The following is a 20,219-nucleotide window of genomic DNA, read 5'->3' as shown; positions in this document are numbered from 1 at the left end:
AATTTTCCTTTTGTGATTTCATTAGGTTCTAAACTTTAATGTACGATATTATTTTCTCAAAATTTATTACTCTCCAAAACTATATAAAGACAACATTTAAAATTTTAAAACATACTACATTAAGCCATATATAAGTCATAAAAATAAATAAATAAATAAAAAATCAGCCATTAGCCCATTTTTTTAAAAGGCTATTTTTCTTTTCTTTATACTTTTCATTTTAAACCATATATAGGAACAAATTTTCATTTAAAAAAAAAAAAATTTGTTTATTTTCCTCTGTATTTTTTTTCCAAATGTTCAAAATTATATGTGTTTGATTTGTATAATATTATAAATGTCACACTAAAAATATTAAATATGCCTGCTAATTTTCTATATTATAATCTATGTATTCATTCTTCTTGCTATTTTTTTTTTTTAAAAAAAAAATCGTAGTATATAATATATATAAAAAGCCATCTATAGGATTTTTTTTTTAAATTTTTTTTAACAATATATAGGATTTGGTGCTACGAAATTGGAAACGGTTTACCAAAGTGCTGATATGTTTTTTTGTTGTTGATGTGATTTGGTGCTAGGATATTGGAAACGGATTAACGGATTACCAAATGCATGAAGAGGATCACTATCCATATATATATATATATATATATATATTAATGTTCAAATTTATATGCGTTTGATTTGTATTGAAATATTATAGATATCACACTAAAAATATTAAATATTCTTGCTAATTTTCTATATTATAATTCATGTATTCTTCTTGCTTTATTTATTTATTATTTTTTTGTACTTTTCATTTTAAATCATATACAAACAAAGATTCAAACATGTTTTAATATATAGGAATTAAACTAAAATAAAGGCTATGTTTTACGGGATTTTTTGTTTTGTTTATGTGATTTAGTCGATTTTCAACCATTTTTGAAAGTACTTTTATGCTCTCTCTCTTTTTTTTTTTTTTTTTTTTTTTGACAAAGTGTTTTTTATGCTTTTGAAAGCAAAACAAGGCAAATATTTATTTGATTAATAAGCATAAATTGAACATAAATACTTTTGAAACACCAAAGAAATATTAAGCATTGCACCTTATGTAAGGATTGATTTGATTACGTTAAAGTTTTAGTGAAAGATTTTGTTTTATTTTGTATTCATAAAAAAATATTTTGTTTAGTTTGCTTTGTATTTTTTTAGAATGTTTAGAATTATATGAATTTTAATTTTCATTGAAATATAATAGTTATCACACCAATAATATTAGATACTAATGCTTTGATAATCAAAAATCCGTATGTTTTCTTCTTGCTATTATTTTCATTTTAAACTACTCACACGAGAACAAATATTTTAACATTTTTTTTTTAATTTATATGGAATAAATTAAAATTTAGAGTCTTATTTTTTAATTCATTTGAATGGTTTTATGGAATTTATTTTTTCATTTGTATGATTTACTTGAACATTTTTTTGGAATTTTTTGCTTTTGAAAGCAAAATAAGACACAAATGTATTCTCCCTCCCCCCTCTTATGCGGACATGTCAAAAAAAAAAAAAGAGGCAATGTATTTTGATTCTTGTCTTTTTTTATAGAATAGTTGGCATTTCATTAAAATCAAGAGCTAGGCAGGTGCTCTACCAACAACATCAGAATACAATCCCGGAGGCCCATTTACCGTTCCACCGATCGCGAGGTATCTTGGCGTATTGGCAAGTAAATGAGCTACATGATTTCCCCTCTTAATAAACGTAAGCTGCCATTGTTGAAACGCCTGAATCTCCAATTTAATATCATCAATAATATGTCCCATTCTGCTGCTGTCCATCATATCTGATTTTACAGAGTCTTTAACAAACTTTGCTTCCCCTTCAAAATGCACCTGTGTAAATCCTATCTCACGGCATAAACGAATGGCCAGTAGGAGCGCCATCGCCTCAACTATTGCCGGAGCAAGACACCCATCTCAAACCACACACCTTGCCACCAGCATGGTACCTTGAGAATTGCGGACCACCACTCCAATCCCCATCCGACCCTGATGCCTATCAAGTGCTGCATCACAATTGGCTTTAACCCATTCCATCTCCGGGACTCTCCAGCATGTAGGTGCTTCCTCCATTCGTGAAGACTGGTCCTGCTCTCCTTTTTCGTTGGCCAAGTTGAACTCTAGCATGGCCTTATTTGTCTGCTGCAGAATTACTCTCGGATGTGTAAAAACACCCCCATGTATTAAATCATTCCTTCGTAGCCATTTACGTCTAGCCATTCCAGAGAATTGTTTGAGTTCCTCTTGGTCACATTTCTCAAACAGACACTCCATCAACTGCATAAATCCAGGTCCCTTAAAAGAGCATTTTTGGAGTTTTGCGTTCCCCAACGACCATACATCCATCGCTGAAGCACACTGCTATAATATATGGAGACCGGTTTCCACCTCTAAACCACACACCGAGCAAAGAGGATCTGAGAGAACTTTTCTTTTGTGAAGATTTTCTCGAGTCGGAAGGATATGATGACAAGCCCGCCATAAGAAGTTTTTCTCCACAGGAGGCACCGGCAAAGCCCATAACTGCTTCCAAAATTCACTGCTGCCGTTAGAGGATGACCCAGCTGCCGCTGTCCAGATTTCCACCTCCTTTAGCAAGTGATATGCACTCTTTACCGAGAAAACCCCGTTCTTAGTACCCCTCCATATAAGAATGTCCTCTTGATTGGTAGAGCTTAGAGGAATCTCTTTAATCTTTTGTACCTCATCACTGGAAAATAGGGACTCCAAAAGAGGAATATTCCACCACTTGGAGTTTATATCAATAAGGTTACAAACCTTTGCCTCCAGGTCCAAAAGGGCTTGTGGGGAAACAATTTTGAAAGTAGATGGGTTCGGAAACTACCTATCCTTCCAAATCCTAGCCGTGCAATCATTACCCACTTTCCACACTAACCCTTCTTTAATTAGGTCACAAGAGCCTTGGATACTTCTCCATGCAAAAGAGGGTCGCCTTCCAATACTTGCCTCTAAAATAGAACATCCCAGATAATATTTCTCCTTCATAATCCGGGCAACTAGGCTGTCCGATTGGTGCCAAAGCCTCCAACTTTGTTTTGCCAAAAGAGCCTTATTAAAAATTTTAAAGTCGTGAAACCCCATCCCCCCAGCCTCTTTTGACAAGCCCATACACTCCCAACTCATCCAATTCACCTGGAATTTATTCTCTTTTTGGCCCCACCAAAATTTACGCATTTGGGAATTTATCTCCTTAACAAAGAGCCCGTGGTAGAAGAAAAACGCTCATATAATAGGTAGGGATTGCTTGAACCACTACCTTAAGAAGAATTTCCTTACCGGCCTGAGATAGAAACTTCAGCTTCCAATCCTAATGCCTCTTTCATACTCTATCACTGATACCCTTGAAAGCTGCCAATCGAGATCTTCCAACCAAGGTTGGAAGTCCTAAATAAGTATCAAACTGTTGAGTAGATGGAATGCCCGAAGCCTCCAAAATTGCCCCCTTATCCTCCAAAGAAGTATTCTTGCTAAAAAATATAAAGGTCTTATTAGAGTTGAGTCATTGGCCTGACACTATTTTATAAAGCTACAAAACATTTGTAAGATAATCTCATTGAGCTATAGTAGCCCTATAAAAAAGGTGACTATCGTCTGCAAAAAATAAGTGACTGATTCGAGGACCCCTCTTTGACGTAGGAACCCCGGTCAATGCCCTATCCTCATTTTCTTTTGCCAACAATGCCCCCAAAGCCTCTGCACAAATAAGAAAAAGGTATGGAGAGATAGGATCCCCTTGCCTCAGTCCCCTTTGCAATTTTATATGGCCACATGGTTTCCCATTTACCACCACAACATATTGAACTGAAGTAACACACATCATTGTGAGATTTATCCATCGTGAATCAAACCCCAATCGTCTCATGTAGGGTTGGCAATTTTGACACGACCCGACAACCCGACACGAACACGACACGAAATTAGCGGGTTTGGGTTTATATTAAACGGGTTTTGGTCTTAAACGGGTCGACCCGTTTATGAGTATCTGGTGGGTCGTGTCACGGGTCGACCCGCGGGTGACCCGCCAGACCCGTTTGTTTGTTAGTTCTTTTTTTTTTTTTTACCCTAGAATTAATAGTGAAAAATTAGAAAAAGGCATAAAGTGAAAAACAGTAGCACAATCGTCTTTCCTCCAGCTCCAGATCTAGAAACAAAATCCCCCATTCCTCCCTCTCGGCCTCACTCCTCACCGGACCTCACGCCACGCCACCGCCCACGCCCACGCCACGGCCACGCCACCACCGCTCCTCCACTGCTGGTCTCTCTCTCTCGCCGCTCCTCCACTGCCGGTCTCTCTCTCTCGCCGCTCCTCTACTCCTCAGTTCTCACGCAGCCATGGCCCACGCCATGCCACCGCCGCTCCTCGCCTCCTCCACAGCCGCTCTCTCTCTCTCGCCACTCCTCCACTCCTCAGTCCTCGGTCACGTAGCCATGGCCCATGCCACGCCACCGTCGCCCCTCGCCTCCTCCACTACCGCTCTCTCTCTTCTGCCGATGTTTGCACATGATTTTGTGAGATTTATTTGGTAGATGGTTGTTTTATTTTGTGGGATTTGCTTATTTATTCTTCCAAAAAGAAGCTCTGATCCTTTGGAGAAGGAAAAAGGCTGAGAAAATAAAATTGAATTAGAAATGTCTCAGTTCTTCTGATGAAATTGAGCAAATATATCAAATTGTTTTCGATCCAGATCTTTGTTCTTTTACAACATTCATGCAAAATATAGATATATAAAAGACCTAGATCACAATTCACAACGGCTATCTTCTCTTCATTCTAAAGGTTTCTTTGCTTTCCACAATAAAAACACCTCTCGCCTGGGCCTTCTATCTTGCTTTTCTTTTCTGTGTTCGGTTTGATTACTAGAAACTGCCCTAAAACTATTTTTATTTTATTTTTTAAAAAAGAAAAATCAATTTTTAAGTTAAACGGGTCTCACGGGTCGTGTCGGGTGACCCGTGAAATACCCGGGTTCGTGTCGTATCGGGGGGTCCGACCCGTTTAATAAACGGGTCGTGTTTGGGTTTTGGCTAAACGGGTCACGGGTACCCGCGGGTCATAAACGGGTCAACCCGCTGACCCGTTTTGCCAGCCCTAGTCTCATGACCTCCTCAAGGAAACACCACTCCATCCTATCATAGGCTTTACTCATGTCTAATTTTACCCTTATAAATCCTTTCTTCCCCTTCATCCTAATGTGCATTGTATGGAGTGTCTCATATGCCGCAAGCACATTGTCAGTAATCAATCTCCCTTGAACAAAGGCACTTCGTACAGGAGAAATAATGTGAGGCAGGATTTTCTTCAGTCTATTCGCGAGTACTTTAGAAATCAGCTTATAAACGACATTGCAGAGATTGATAGGCCTATAGTCAGACACACTAATGAGATTTTTCACCTTCGGAATAAGAGCAATATGAGTCATAATTAAAAATTCAAGCATAATACTATAATTGAGCGACCCAATAATTGCTTTGCAAATATCCTCTCCCACTATGTTTCAATTTTTTTGAAAAAATGCTGTAAGGAACCTGTCCAGACTCGGGGCTTTTAAGGGCGCCATATTATGAAGTGCGAACTGCAGCTCCGCCGCTGTGAAGGGCTACATCAGTGAACTATTCATAGCCGTAGTAAGTCGGCAATTCAACGGCTGTAAGCACGACATCATATTTCATGCACTTTCAGAAGTAAACAAGCCAACAAAATAATTGACAAAAGCCAATTGTACCTCTTCCTCCGAAGAAAAAAGTCTCCCATTGGCATCGGAGATGGCATAAATAGTGTTGGATTTTCTGCGATAATTTGCACAAGCATGATAGAATTTCGTGTTCCGATCCCTGCACCGTAACTAGTTAATTTTTGCTCTCTGCCGCTAGTTGAGATCGGATTTTTCCAACAAAAGCTCCAACTCCTGTTGAACAATTTTTGTCTCTTCACCCACTCCTTCATTTTCACTTCCCTGCAAGATGAGAAGTCATCTATGTAGTTGGGTAATAGTCCCCGGAATGGCTTCATCACGTCCTTGCTGCCACTTCACAAAAGCATCTTTGCATCTGGATAAGTTGGAGCCGATCACCCACCACTCACTCTCTGCATCATTCCTTTGCAGCCAGGCCTGCTTCAAGACATCCTCGTAGCCTTCATCACAATGCCACTTAGCCTCATATCTGAATCTTTTGTACCCACGCCCGGATGCACCATCACCTAATAAATGCAGAACTAAAGGAGTATGATCTGAACAAGTTGTTGCTTCTACCACCACTTCCATCTCCGGGAATAACCCTCTCCATTCCGAATTAGCCATACCCCGATCTAAACGTTCCTTTGTAAAATCCAACTCATCATGACAATTACTTCAAGTAAACTTTGGGCCCCGAAACCCGAGATCCGACAATTCACAAATTTCTATAGCTTGCGGGAAAGCAAGCATTTGGCTATCCGACCATCGCCCTCCACCCCATTTTTCTAAACCTTCGACTATTTCGTTAAAATCTCTGATGTAAACCCATGGAACCGGGGTTAAATGTGCCAGATGTTGGAGTAAAGCCCAAGCTTCATTTCTTTTCGCAACGTCGGGGTGACCATAGAAACAAGTAAATTTCCATGGCATATCACTTTCCGAAATTTTCACCACGCCATTGATATGGCATTTAAAATTCTGGAAAGTAACACATATTTCTTCCCCCCAAAATAGCGCCATGCCTCCACTTTTCCCCACACTATCAACCACAAACATATTTGAAAAACCAAGCTTGCATCGTATATTCTCCATCTTTTCCTTACGTAATTTGGTCTCCATTAAGAAAATAAAAATGGGCTTATTTTGCTTAACCAACCTGCCAGGCTCTCTAACTGTCTAATGGTTTCCAAGCCCTCGGCAGTTCCAACTAATTATATTCATTGCGGTCGATGGGGTTGCTCCGCAGCCTACGCCATCCCCGATCCATTAATATTGTCAACTACATTCTTCAACGAGTGGCCCCTAGGACTTGGACCACCATTTTGGACATCCCCATTGGTTTCCCTTTTCTTTTTCTTTTTTTTTTCTGTTGCCCCTATGATTGGTTCCATTCATCAGTGTGTTCAATGTCCCCAGTGGCCTTTCTCCTCCAAGAAACCATAGTCTTTCATCACCCCTGAAACAGTTCCCCCACGTCCTCTTCCTCCCGCATGTTAACATCCCCACTGGTTTCCCTTTTTTTTTTTTTTTTTTTTTTCATCAGTGTGTTCAATGTCCCTAGTGGCCTTTCTCTTCCAAGAAACCATAGTCTTCTCATCACCCCCTGAAACAGTTCCCCCACGTCCTCTTCCTCCCGCATGTTTGTCCAGCAGGGTCCTCTCCACATCAGAAAACAACGGGCCCGTGTACATATTTAACTTTATGGGGCTTTGAGGTAGGCCCCCTTGGCCTATGGCATCCATATCCTTCCACCCCTCAGCCGAATAAAGCCCATTACCAGGAGACCCTAATGATGTATCTGCATCGGTTACGTTTGACAACTTTCCTTTTCCAATTTTTTTCAAATAAATATCATTTTTTGTTGACCTGGAATTACTCCTCGCGTAAGATTCGCTAGCTTGCACACGCCCTTCCCTTTTTAGAGCATCATCACGTACAAACGGATTCTTTCCAAAAACAAACCCGCCCAATCCGCCATGATTCATTCCTAAATCACCGAAATTTCTGTTTTGGGCTTTAGGGTTCCTTGCTTCCGACGAAACGACTGCTTCGCCGCTCATCGTATCCAACCTACCGCCGGTCATGTTCTCTTCAATTGCTCTCCTTCCCCCTTCCCAACGTGTTTCCTTAGCATGACCTTTCGTCAGATTAAGCCTGCTTTGGTTTTTGTCCACCCTCCGTGTAAGGGAAGCAGCTCGTAACCATGGGCCATATTGATTGGTATCTCGATGTCGTAATGAGCTTTTTTGAGAACACCCCACCTTCCCATGACAGATGATCCCGCAAGTGAAACAGACTTTGGGAAGACGTTCGTATTAGAATGTAATCCATTCTGATTTCCCTTGGATGTTGATTTTCCTACCTTTTGGCAGAGGTTTTGTCAAGTCAAGAAGAATCTTAACTCTTAGGAATTCACCCCACCCAATCCCATTTGCATCCGTATCCACAACCTCCACCATACCAACGGTTCCTCCAATCCTACATCCAATAGCTTGCCCCATACAACCCAGTGGCAGATTAATCATTCTCACCCAGAAAGCAGCCTTATCAAACGTATATTTGGATGGAGTGGTAGTACCATCAAAGTCTTCAACGAGAAAAAGATTCCCTTCGAAAACCCACGGTTTACCCTCCAACACTCGCTCCTTATCCCGCATATTTGTGAACTCAATAAAAAACAAGTTCTCTCCGAAGACCTTAAATGACAGGTTCCTATAGAGTTTTCACCACCTCCTGAGAGTTGTTTTGATCGTCTCCTTGCTTGCCATCCGATTTGCTACCAATTTCGCCACAATACAGGTTTGCCATAAGACACAACTTCTTGGAATTCCCCAATAGGAATCTCTATTTCTGCATCTTCATCTTTCGTGAATGAGAAGTTTTCCAATAGATTGGATAGATCATCCGCCACTCTTCTGAAAATTCTCCACAGTTACAACTTCTCCTTTCACAGTTGCAACCGCCTGGAAAAACTTTTCCTTCTCCTCTAGGTGTTTCTAGAGAGAAATCGCCTTAGCTATCCAGTCCTAGTGGCATCAAGTTGTCAGAGATGAATTCCCTGATTGTTGTCTAGAAAAGGAATAAAAATCCTTTCAAGATACGAAAGAGATAATTAAGCATTAAACATGATGTGATATGATTTATTTGATTGCATTAAATATTGAGTGAAAGATTCTGTTTTATTTTTTTATTTATATATAAAAAAAAGATTTGTTATTTTGCTATGTATTATTTTTTAAATGTTCAAAATTATATGAATTTTATTTGTATTGAAATATAATAGGTATCACAAAAATATCATCACAAATTTCTTCTAATTTCCTATTAATGTTTTATTCATCAGAATTCAAATTCCCTTGCTATTTTTTTCTTTATACTTCTTTCATTATAAATTACACATATGTGAACAAATATTTTAATATGTTTTAATTTTTATGGATTAAAATAAAATTAAGTGTCTTATGATAGTAATATTTTTTTATGATTTATACATTGATGCAATGTTTTGTGTAACTTTGTGTCGCTATGTTTAGTAATATACACATTGGTGTATAAATTTAAATGTTCACTACAAAAAAAAAATAAAAAAAATAAATTTTGACGTGTCTACAGTAACCCACTTTTTGCCACGTCACTAATTAGTGTCACATCAATAAAAACTTTATTGACGTGTTGAATTTGCCACGTCAAAATTAGTGATATGGCAAATTACACACATCAATAAATAGCAACGTGTCAAAGATTGCCACGTTGCTAAATTTAAATTCAATTTAATTTTAAAAATATATATTTAAATTATATACATTAGTGACGTGGCAAATTATGCCACGTCAAAAATTATTGACGTGTCAAAATGACACATCAATAAAAAAGTGACGTGTCATTTTAACACGTCAATAATTATTGACGGATCAAAATGGCACGTCAATAAAGAGTAACGTGTCATTTTGACATGTCAATAATTGTTGACGTGTGAAAATGACGCGTTAACCCGTTATTGACGTGCCATTATTCACATGTCAAAAATTAATTAATTAGTAATATTAATTACTAATTAATTAATATTGTAGTTTAGGGGTTTTTTTCTCTCTCTCTCTATATATAATGATTATTTTAATTAGATTTTTTTTTCTAAGCTATTTTAATTAGAATTAAATGTCATATATATAGGGTTTTTCTGTAAGAGATATATTCAAACCCATTAACCAATATTGAATATGATTTTTGTTTATTTATTTGGATTACAACACGTGCTTTAATTTTTTCAACGATATGTTCCGACTTAATACCAAGTTTCTTATGAAAAAAAGAGTGATATAGCAAATTCAAATCTAGTCAGTTGAAAAAACTACAACCAACACTTAAACAAAATCCTACTTATTTAGACCTTTCACATCTAGGGTAGGAATTTAGCTTAAGTGTTGAAATAATTACAATACATGCATGCTCTTGCACATCTATTAATGTCTATCTTTTTGCAAATTCACCATTTAATCTATAAGACTCACATGCAGAGTCCCACATATTCAATGATGGATTAATTGCCCATCTTGTGCACCGAGATAGACAAGAGAATGACAAAAAATGTAAACCAAATATTTCTCAAATTTTTTTAAATCATCTAATTACCCAAATCCGGCTAGCTGGAGCAAAACTTGTCACTAGTTAATGCATAAGAGTGTTAACACTCTTATGCATTATTGACAGTAATATTTGTAAATGTATAAGATCAATACTTAATTAGTAATGCGATTCCATGACAATTCAAATACATGTGTGTGTGTGTATATATATATATATAACGTTTTTTTATTTAGAGATCTTTTTTTGTTTTTGTTTTTACATGCCCGCACACAAGGGACTTGGATCCCTTCCCTTTCAAATTTAATTTGAAATGGAGGGGATCCATTTAGTTATTTTTAGGGGGGCAATTTTGTCATTTTATATTTTTTTGGACAAAAATACCCTTAAAAGTAACTAAATGGATCTTCTCTTGTGTGCAAGAGGGGGGAAAGGGATTCAAACTAGTAATCACTTAGATACCATGCTAAGTTATCAGTTGTCCTAAAAGCTTAAGCTTATAGGAAGAGATAAATTTAATCACTTAATCATTAATTTAACACTAGTGACCTCTGCTTCATTAGGCGTGGTCCCAGCCGATTGAGCTACATCTTGGAGACTTTATATGTATTTTTTTATTATCGGATGTGAGATATATTTTTATATGTATTTTTTTATTAATAAAGATGCATTTAAATTTTAAAATTAAATTATAGTGAAAAATCTTGTGCACAGTGCAAATGTTATGAGCTAGTTTATATAATAGAAAAACCTTAAAAATTCTAGAAGACACTGATTCAAAGAAAAGAATTTGGCTTAATTAGCTGCTGCTGCTTCAAAATAATAATAATATTTTGAATGGTCCATATTAATTAATTTTAGATATTCTTAGATTTCGTATAGTTCGAACATGCAGGCATGCATGTAAATATCACGTGGATGTGTACACGCATTAATGCAACGTGATTGGAATGAGGTTACAGATGTTCAAGAATTGATTACACTACAATTAACCCATTTGACTATTTCTTCTCTGACCGATTATACTCCAATTTTCTCGTCAAAACTATAATATATATATAGCAAGAAGAAGAAAAAAAAAAAAAAAACAAAAAAAAACTCTGTTCTCTCTGTTTTCTTAGAAACCAAGAACTTGGCATTGTATCACCAGAAGATGGCTGACTCCGCACAAAGAAATATATGGGACAGAGTGATAGAACTGACCAAAGAGGCTCAAGAAAAGAGTAGCGACCCTCTTCTCTGGGCAATGCAGTTGTCTTCATACTTGAACTCGGCGGAAGTGTGTGTAAGTCTTCCCTCTATAGAGCTGGCGGATGTGTTGGTTTCCTATATTTGCTGGGACAACAACGTTCCCATCGTGTGGAAGTTCCTAGACAGGGCCTTGGTGCTCAACATTGTGCCGCCTATGCTTGTTCTTGCTTTGCTTTCTTCAAGGTTTGAACTTTTCTGTTTTTATTTTGTTTTGGATGCTATCCAAATCTTGCCTTCTTGGGTTCTTGGAAGTGGGTCTTTGTGGAAATCGCATTGATTGGAAATTATATCAAGCAAGTTGTTTCTTGTTTTCGTAAATCATACAATATATATCCTCCAAAGTTCTATTAATTACTAGGTTGTTGGAATATGAAATTCAATGGAAATCTTTATTAATTAACTTGAAACTCTAAGTTCTTAGCTATTTGATGTAAATGTAAATGTAAAAAATGGTCCTTTTTAAAATTTAAAAATGACTGCTGCATGTGAAAAATAGAACCTGATAATTTATGTCGCTTGTCAGCTAATGTAAAACTGTTATTTTCTGGCGTAATTTTTGTAAAGTGGCAGCTCATTCTGCCAAAAACTTCACTCTTTGTTTTTTTTTTAATTTTTTATCTTTGTTGTTTCCTAGTGGATTAATTGCACGTACAGTTTCATGTCAAAGTCCTGGTCATTCATTTACAGGGTTATCCCAAGTCGACTTGTCCAGCCAGCAGCGTATAGGCTTTTCATGGAGCTCCTCAAGAGACATGTTTTTTCTCTTAAATCCCAATTAAATGGGATGAATTATCAAAGGTTGGATATAATTTTTGTTTTGTATACCATGTGAGAATGACTGGCCGGGTTATTTTAAATAGTGTCTAAGTTAGTGTTATGTTGCTTGTATCTTGCTTTATAGAACAATTCTGAAGAGAGGAAACACAAAATGCTTGAATCCTTCAAGGATATATATATAATATGAAGATTTTACAGTATAGTAAGAAATGTTGATAGAGTTCTGCTAAAAAAACCACCAGAGGCTGCCATCTTTTGAATAATTATAAATGATTAAAGGCCATATATGTTAAAAGTGTTGATTAAATGATTAAATTTAACTCCGTCATTTACTCCTCAATTTTAATTAAATATTATACGTATTGGGCATCACCTATTTAATGGAACTTTGAGCCCACATATGAAGGGAAGTGTTGATTAAACGATTTAATTTACCTCTTCTTATCGGTTTAAGTTTTTGAAATAAGTGGTGATTTAATAATATCTGCCAAATAAGAACTGAAGAGGTAGCAACAATGACTAAGAGGATATCAAAGTTTACCAAATTAGGCTGGATTTCATTTTACACCTAAGGACAATGTATTTTGCATGCCACCAGCACTAAAGATCATCTCATTGCAATTTAACCTCTTCTTAAATATGGATTAATCAAGTTTCTCGAACAATTCATCTTCTTCTTAAATATGGATTTCATAAAAATTTTAATGTTATTTAAAATAAAGTACTCTACAACCTAGTCTAGATTAACACACAAGCAATTATTTCCGTGTAAATAAACTTGTTTGCAATTAATTAGTATATTTTTCTCCTCTCTCTATTCTCTACTAGAATTGCTTTAATATGAAGTTGATCTTGTTGAGATGATTGCTGTTGTTCCGTTCCATAAATTATTCCACTTATTGTGGTTCTCATTGACAATTGCTCGTGTATACACAGGGTTATGCAATCAATAGATACTGTTCTTCAGCTTTCCCAGATATTTGGTATGCAAACAAGTCAATCTGGGGCTATTGTGGTTGAGTTCATCTTTGCAATTGTGTGGCAGTTGCTTGATGCATCATTAGATGATGAAGGGTTGCTGGCAAATACCTCAGAAAAGAAGCCTAGATGGGTAACTAATCCTCATGATATGGAAATAGATAACTATGGCGAGAAGCAGACTGAACATCATGAGAGGATGCAGAAATTTAACACTGTGATGGCAATTGAACTAATTGGCCAATTTCTGCAAAATAAAGTAACTTCCGGGATTCTCAACTTGGCGCGCCAAAACATGTACATGATTTCTTCACTTCAATGTGTGATTTTGGCTTGACAGCAGATTTTTGGTTGAGATTCACTGCCACTTTGTCAGGTCCACGCATTGGGAGGGTTTTACCCAGTTATTACAGCTGCTTGCAACAAACTCATCAGCATTGAGAGATACAAAAGTTATAACTCCCGAGGCACTTCTGCAGTTTGCTTCTTGTACTCACATGGTCTCTCGAAAATGCAAATTAAAGTCAATGCAAAAGTTCCATGACACTGTAGCTATTGGACCTTTGGCTTCTTCTGCTGCTCTGTGCAATGTGGCTAGTCATTCTTCTCTTTGGCTCCCTCTTGATCTGGTTTTAGAAGATGCTATGGATTCATCAGAGATCAATTCCAGAAGTGCTATTGAAACTATCACCTGTAAAGAATATGTTACTCTAAACAAATTTTTGTTTTTTTTTTTTTAAATGGTATAATTTTGTGCTTATAAATCTGGTATGTATCTGTAAGATATTGAGGTGTCATTTTGTGCAGGTTTCATTAAGGTCCTTCGAGCCATACATTGCACCACCTGGCACAACACCTTTTTGCTCCTGTGGATTGCAGCTCTTCGTCTTGTTCAAAGGGTTAGAAGTTTTTGTGGTTGAACTCCAATTTCTCTTTTGTCTAGGATTTTTTTTTTGGCTTTTTAAGTTTTTCCCTCAACTCTCTGGAACCAGAAAAATGAAGCTTTCTTGAAGCATTCATTTTGGGGATCCTAACACCTTATGATGCTCAACAATTTTAGTTTGGGAGGACCAACAATGGGGTAATTCCTTTTAAAATGGTAATGATGATGATAATAATAATAACAGCAATAGCAACATCAGCAGCCGAATAACTCCTTTATGTGGTAGATGTTTTGACTTTTGGTGAAGAAGTTCATGCTTGGGTGATAAGTTTCCTAGTAGTCTGAATTATATTTTATTAGCATTGAACTGTTAAAGTTTCTTGTTACTGAATTGATCAAGTGGAGCACCGGTGTCGGTGAACAGAGTTTTATATTTTGCATTTCGAATGGGTGTCGTCATATAGTTTTTTGCCTTTCTAAAAACTTCACTAATTCCTTTTTCCATTTTAATTTTTCATGAATTGTTAGGAAAGGAATCCCACTGAGGCCCCTAGGCCTCGTCTAGATTCTCGCTTATCCATGTTACTGTCTATCACAACTCTAGTGGTTGCCGATCTTATTGAGGACGAGGAAAGTGCAGCACTTGATGAAACAGAATATGGCTCCACCAATCACTGGGAAGAGAAAAGAGTTCCAGGAAAGTGTCGGATTGATTTGGTCTCCAGCTTACAATTGCTGGGTGATTACAAGGGCTTGCTGATTCCACCCCAATCCACTGCTTCTGCAGCAAACCAGGCTGCTGCAAAAGCGATGTTCTTTATTTCAGGCATCAATGCTGGAAATGCCTACTTAGAATGCGTCAGTGTGAAAGATATGCCAACTAATTGTTGTGAGTTTTAACAGATTCTCATCCATTGTCTAAGATTTTTGCAAAGCTTTCTGTAGGGCTAAATTTCAAACTTGTGTAGCATTGTGATACTCCGCATTCCTATTGAAGTCATCCAAAAGATATATCTATGCTTCTCATCTTCTATCATATTCTTGTATGAAGTGTTTGATATCTGATGATTTCATGAAAGTGATCTCAAGGAAAAAAGGAATGAAGGAAGATAGCTATGGTTTGCTTTGCAGTGGTGTAAAAACCTACTAAACCTACTCGTATTTTTTTGTTACCGATATATCAAGAACAAGAGAGAAAATCTCAGGTAGTCAAACTATATGTTTACAGTTAAATTAGACAAAGTTATAGTTTGATGCATCCACTTAACAACAATTGATTAGTAGAGACCAAAAATATTTCCCAATGTACATCTTTATGTATTTTTGTGTTGGCAGCATTCCTTTTTGACTAAACTGCAGCCTTAATTCCAATTTACCAAGAAATCTACATCCATGGTCCAAGGAAATGGCTATTTTGTGTCTTTATGTTCTGCAAATTATTGCTTGAACATGTTCATTTCTATTTTTCCTGTGGGACCTCTGTTTGTCTTTGTATTATATATGTAATGCTTTCTAATATTAGTTACATGCGCGCCCTTGGTTTCAGCTGGAAACATGCACCATCTAATAGTTGAGGCTTGTATAGCTAGAAATCTACTGGACACATCAGCATATTTCTGGCCAGGTTATGTGAACGGAAAAATCAATCATATACCTCATAGTGTGCCTGCTGAGGTGCCTGGTTGGTCATCATTAATGCAGGGGGCTTCGCTTACTCCAGTAATGATAAATGCACTGGTTTCAAGTCCTGCTTCAAGGTATATTCACGCTTATTCCTAAGTTCAACTCAACCAAAATGAAATTAACACAAATAATTGTAATTAGCTACATGATTCCTTCCTTTATCCAACTTATTTGGTCCTCTGTATGAAAGAGAACTCCCTGATTCGTTTCTCTAAACAATTTATTCTCATAAGATGTGACAAAGTCTTTTTCTGGCATCAACCTACTGCAGCCCTCCTCTTTTAAATTTTGCTTAAGTGTATTTAGTAATGGGGGCAGTCCAAGAAATGATCTTGGGAACCTTTGAGTTTTGACACCCTAAACAAGATTCATCCCACTTGACTCATGTGACATTCCACACTTTCACCGTTCATAACAACAATGCGTTTTAAAGTCATGATGACAATGAACCTATCATAACTCTGCAGTTAAGTGTGCTTCTGCAAGAGTAGTACCAGAATAGGTGATCTCCTAAGAAGTCTGGTTCGGGAGAGCCAAAAGCGGACAATATTGTGTGTCAATAGGGTGGGGTGTTACAACTCATCTGCTCTTTCTTGGTATAGTTACCATCAAAATAACCCTATCACAATTAGTTTGTTTTGCCGTCTTAGTATTGCCATAATGTTAGTGTAGGATTCTAGAATCTTATTGTTCCAGTAGAGATCTTGGAGGTTAGGAGCATAGGATTGTTTGACTAGTCCAACTTTGATGTTACATTTAGAGGGGGAGGGGGGGCAACAAATGGTCCATCCAACTTCTGTGGTCTTGAACATGTAGAAGACAAAGGTATTTATGGAGGTTGAACTGAATTTAGGCTCATGGGTTTGGTGGAAGCTTAATGGAGCTCGAGAAAATATTCGAGATTGCTGTCAATGGATCAAATGAAGAGAAGATATCAGTAGCGATGATTCTTTGTGGGGCCTCACTAATTCGGGGTTGGAATCTACAGGTATGGATATTTATCAAATTAAAAAAAGAAAATCACATTCATTTTCTTTAGAACTGTTGGTTCTTCCTAATTATTTGGTTATCTTTTCGTTTTCACTTCATAATTTTTGTTTTCATGCAGGAGCACACTGCTGATTTTATTGTTAGATTACTGTCTCCTCCAGCTCCTGCAGAGTACTCTGGGAGTGAAAGCCATTTGATAGCTTATGCTCCATTGCTGAATGGACTTATTCTCGGAATAGCAACCTCCGATAATCTTGAGATTTTCTCACTACATGGCTTGGTAAATGTGGCTTGCTCTGACCCCAAACCTCTTCATCACATGGATAAGAAATGAAACTAATTAAGGTTGTTTTGTTTTTCCACTTATATTGCCAGGTTCCAACACTAGCGTGTTCATTGATGTCAATCTGTGAGGTTTTTGGGTCATGTGTGTCCAGTGTGCTGTGCACTATTGCAACAGGGGAAATAATCTCTGCTCGTAATGTGTTTTCAAATGCATTTATTGTTCTATTGAGGCTATGGAAGTTTGATCATCGTCCTCTTGAAAGGCGAGTTGGAGACCCAGCTGCATTGAGACCAACTCCCGAATATCTCCTACTATGCCATAATTCCCACCTGGAATCTCCTGGAAATGTCCACCAGGGTCGAAATAAAAGGAGGCTCTCAGCAGTTGCAAGTTCATCAAGTGTACACCCCATATTTTTTTATTCATTTCCAAAACTAAAAGCTTGGTATCAGCAGCATCTTGCATGCGTAGCTTCCCCCCTCTCCAGACTTGAAGAGACCCCTCTTCATCAGATTGTTGATGAGCTTCTTAAAATTATGTTTTCAAATATTTGCAAAGGAAGTCAGTCTTCTGTGCACTCTGTTACTTCTGGAAGTAGTGATTTCTCTGGAACTAAAGATGAAGATGCCTTACTAAGACTCAAATTACCCGCATGGGATATACTTGAAGCCGTTCCTTTTGTAGTTGATGTTGTTTTAACAGCTTGTGATAATGGAAAACTTTCACCGCGTGAAGTAGCTACAGGTGAATTTACTTGTTCCTGATAATCTATGCTCCTGTCAGCAATCTCTTTGAAACCCCATCTGATGGGATATTATATTATTGAACCAAATATATATGTAGTGTACGTTGTAACATATATAAATCTTTTAATATCTCAGGGCTTAAAAATTTATCTGATATTCTCCTTGCGTCTTTGGCATCCGTTATAAGCTACTTCTCTGCTGAAGTAACCAGGGGTATTTGGAAACCAGTTTGTATGAATGGAACGGATTGGCCCAGCCCTGATGCAAATCTATCTAAGGTTGAAGAAAAGATGAAGAAAATCATAGCTACCACTGGTGTTGACTTCCCAAGCAATATTGCTTCAGGTAAATTAGTAGTATTTACCAAAAAAGATAAGTTGAAAGCTTTAGGAATATATCAGAATTCTGAAATGAGCATCAGCAATAAATGGTTATTATCAATGGTTTTTAATTTCTTACATTTTGATTTATCTAATTGATGATCATATATATTCTGACTTCCACGTACAGGTGGAAGCTCTACAGATACACTTCCACTGCCCCTGGCTGCCTTTGTAAGCCTTACCATAACCTATAAAGCCTCTGAACATTTTCTCAATTTAGCTGGCCCCGCCTTGGAGTCCCTTGCAGCAGGTTGTCCGTGGCCTTGCATGCTAATTGTGGCTTCCCTGTGGACCCAAAAGGCAAAGCGCTGGAGTGACTTCCTTATCTTTTCTGCATCTCGAACTGCCTTCCTCCAGAACAATGATGCAGTGATTCAGCTCCTTAAAAGCTGCTTTGCAGCCACACTTGGTCTGAATGCTATGCCTATCTCAAGCAGTGGTGGTGGTGTTGGAGCACTTCTTGGGCATGGACTTGGATCCCATTTGTGTGGTGGGATTTCTCCTGTTGCCCCGGGTATTCATTATCTACGCGTTTATCGATCCATTAAAGATATTGTGTTCATAACAAAAGAGATTGTTTCTCTCTTGATGCATTCTGTCAGAGAAATAGCATCTAGTACTAGTGGGCTAATTCCTAGAGAGAGATTAAACAAGAAGTTAAGGATGAGTAGGATTGGAATGGTGAGATACACACAGCTTTCGCTTGCTGCAGCAATGACTCGTGTCAAACTCGCAGCCACCCTTGGGGCTTCTTTCGTATGGTTATCCGGCGGCTTCAGTCTGGTTCAATCCTTGATAAAAGAGACTTTGCCTTCTTGGTTTATATCTGAGCACAAGGAAGGTTCTGATTCTGAAGGGATGGTTGCAATGCTTGGGGGGTATGCCCTTGCCTACTTTGCACTACTTTGTGGAGCTTTTGCTTGGGGTGTTGACTCAACATCGTCTACATCAATATGGCGTCCAAAAATCCTTGGAATCCACATGGACTTTCTTGCAAGTGCACTTGATGGGAAAATATCACTTGGTTGTGATTGGTCTACTTGGCGTGCTTATGTCTCTGGATTCCTCACCATAATGGTGGCTTGCACGCCAAATTGGGTGCTAGAGGTTGATGTACATGTGTTGAAGAGAGTAAGTAACAGGCTGAGACAATGGAACGAGGAGGAGCTTGCTGTGGCTTTGCTGGGGATTGGTGGGGTTGGTACCATGGGTGCGGCTGCCGAGCTCATAATTGAAAATGACGTGTAAATTAATTACTTCTTCCTCTCTTTTCATTATTCACTACTCTTTTAGCTCTACTATATATATATATATATATATATATATACAATTTAACTGTGCATTAATCCCTCGTCTCGTAGGGAAGCTTTAATTTGCAGTAAGAAACTTCCATTTCTATAGCAAAAGGTTCTCAAGTTAATTTGGATAATGGAAAACTTTACCCTCAAGACTGGCCGACTGGGGAATATTATCCAAAAGAGGTTGACTCTATGTTTGTCTTTGTTAAATATATTGAAAATTATGTTAAAAGAGAGTGAAGAGAGAGGGAGAAGCATATGCAAGGACTACATGTTATATATATATATATATATGAAGTATTACAAAGACGTTATGAGTAATTAGTAAGTAATCCTAAACTAATTAAGGTAAGAAATAAACCCTAATAAGAAATACAATAAACTCTAGAGAATAATGTAAAATATATTAACAAAACTCTTCAACCATAACTTAATGTTGTGAAGTGATCTCTGACATCAATAAGAATAATAAAAAAAAAAAAACTTTTGAGATTTAAAGAAATTTATATGTATTAGAAAACCTTAAAAACTCTAGAACATACTGATTCAAAGAAACGAATTTGTCTTAGGTGCTATTAAAAAAAAAAAAAAAAAATTATGGGACAAGAGATTTACTG

General features: G+C 37.3%; 1 protein-coding gene across 1 annotated transcript; it reads left to right on the top strand.

Annotated features, from left to right (window-relative positions):
* Positions 1–11,480: 11,480 nt before the first annotated feature.
* LOC132167397 (mediator of RNA polymerase II transcription subunit 33A-like) lies at positions 11,481–19,552 on the top strand. Its single transcript, XM_059578359.1, has 12 exons — positions 11,481–11,761; positions 12,266–12,376; positions 13,292–13,630; positions 13,710–14,026; positions 14,141–14,232; positions 14,745–15,105; positions 15,763–15,973; positions 16,773–16,887; positions 17,008–17,169; positions 17,265–17,919; positions 18,057–18,266; positions 18,432–19,552. Exons 1-12 carry the CDS (start codon positions 11,481–11,483, stop codon positions 19,550–19,552), a joined length of 3,975 nt encoding a protein of 1,324 aa, XP_059434342.1.
* The last annotated feature ends 667 nt before the right edge of the window (positions 19,553–20,219 follow it).

This window comes from Corylus avellana, chromosome ca1 (genome assembly GCF_901000735.1).
Source record: "Corylus avellana chromosome ca1, CavTom2PMs-1.0".
In the NCBI taxonomy this organism is placed as follows: domain Eukaryota; kingdom Viridiplantae; phylum Streptophyta; class Magnoliopsida; order Fagales; family Betulaceae; genus Corylus; species Corylus avellana.
Note: the sequence above shows the minus strand (reverse complement) of the source record. Positions and strands in the feature narration are given on the sequence as shown.

Coding starts and splice junctions, on each gene's coding strand:
- LOC132167397 (XM_059578359.1), top strand. CDS start 11,481: ATGGCTGACTCCGCACAAAGAAATATATGGGACAGAGTGATAGAACTG. Junction 13,631..13,709: donor AACTTGGCGCGCCAAAACAT/GTACATGATTTC, acceptor CCACTTTGTCAG/GTCCACGCATTGGGAGGGTT. Junction 15,106..15,762: donor AGATATGCCAACTAATTGTT/GTGAGTTTTAAC, acceptor CCTTGGTTTCAG/CTGGAAACATGCACCATCTA.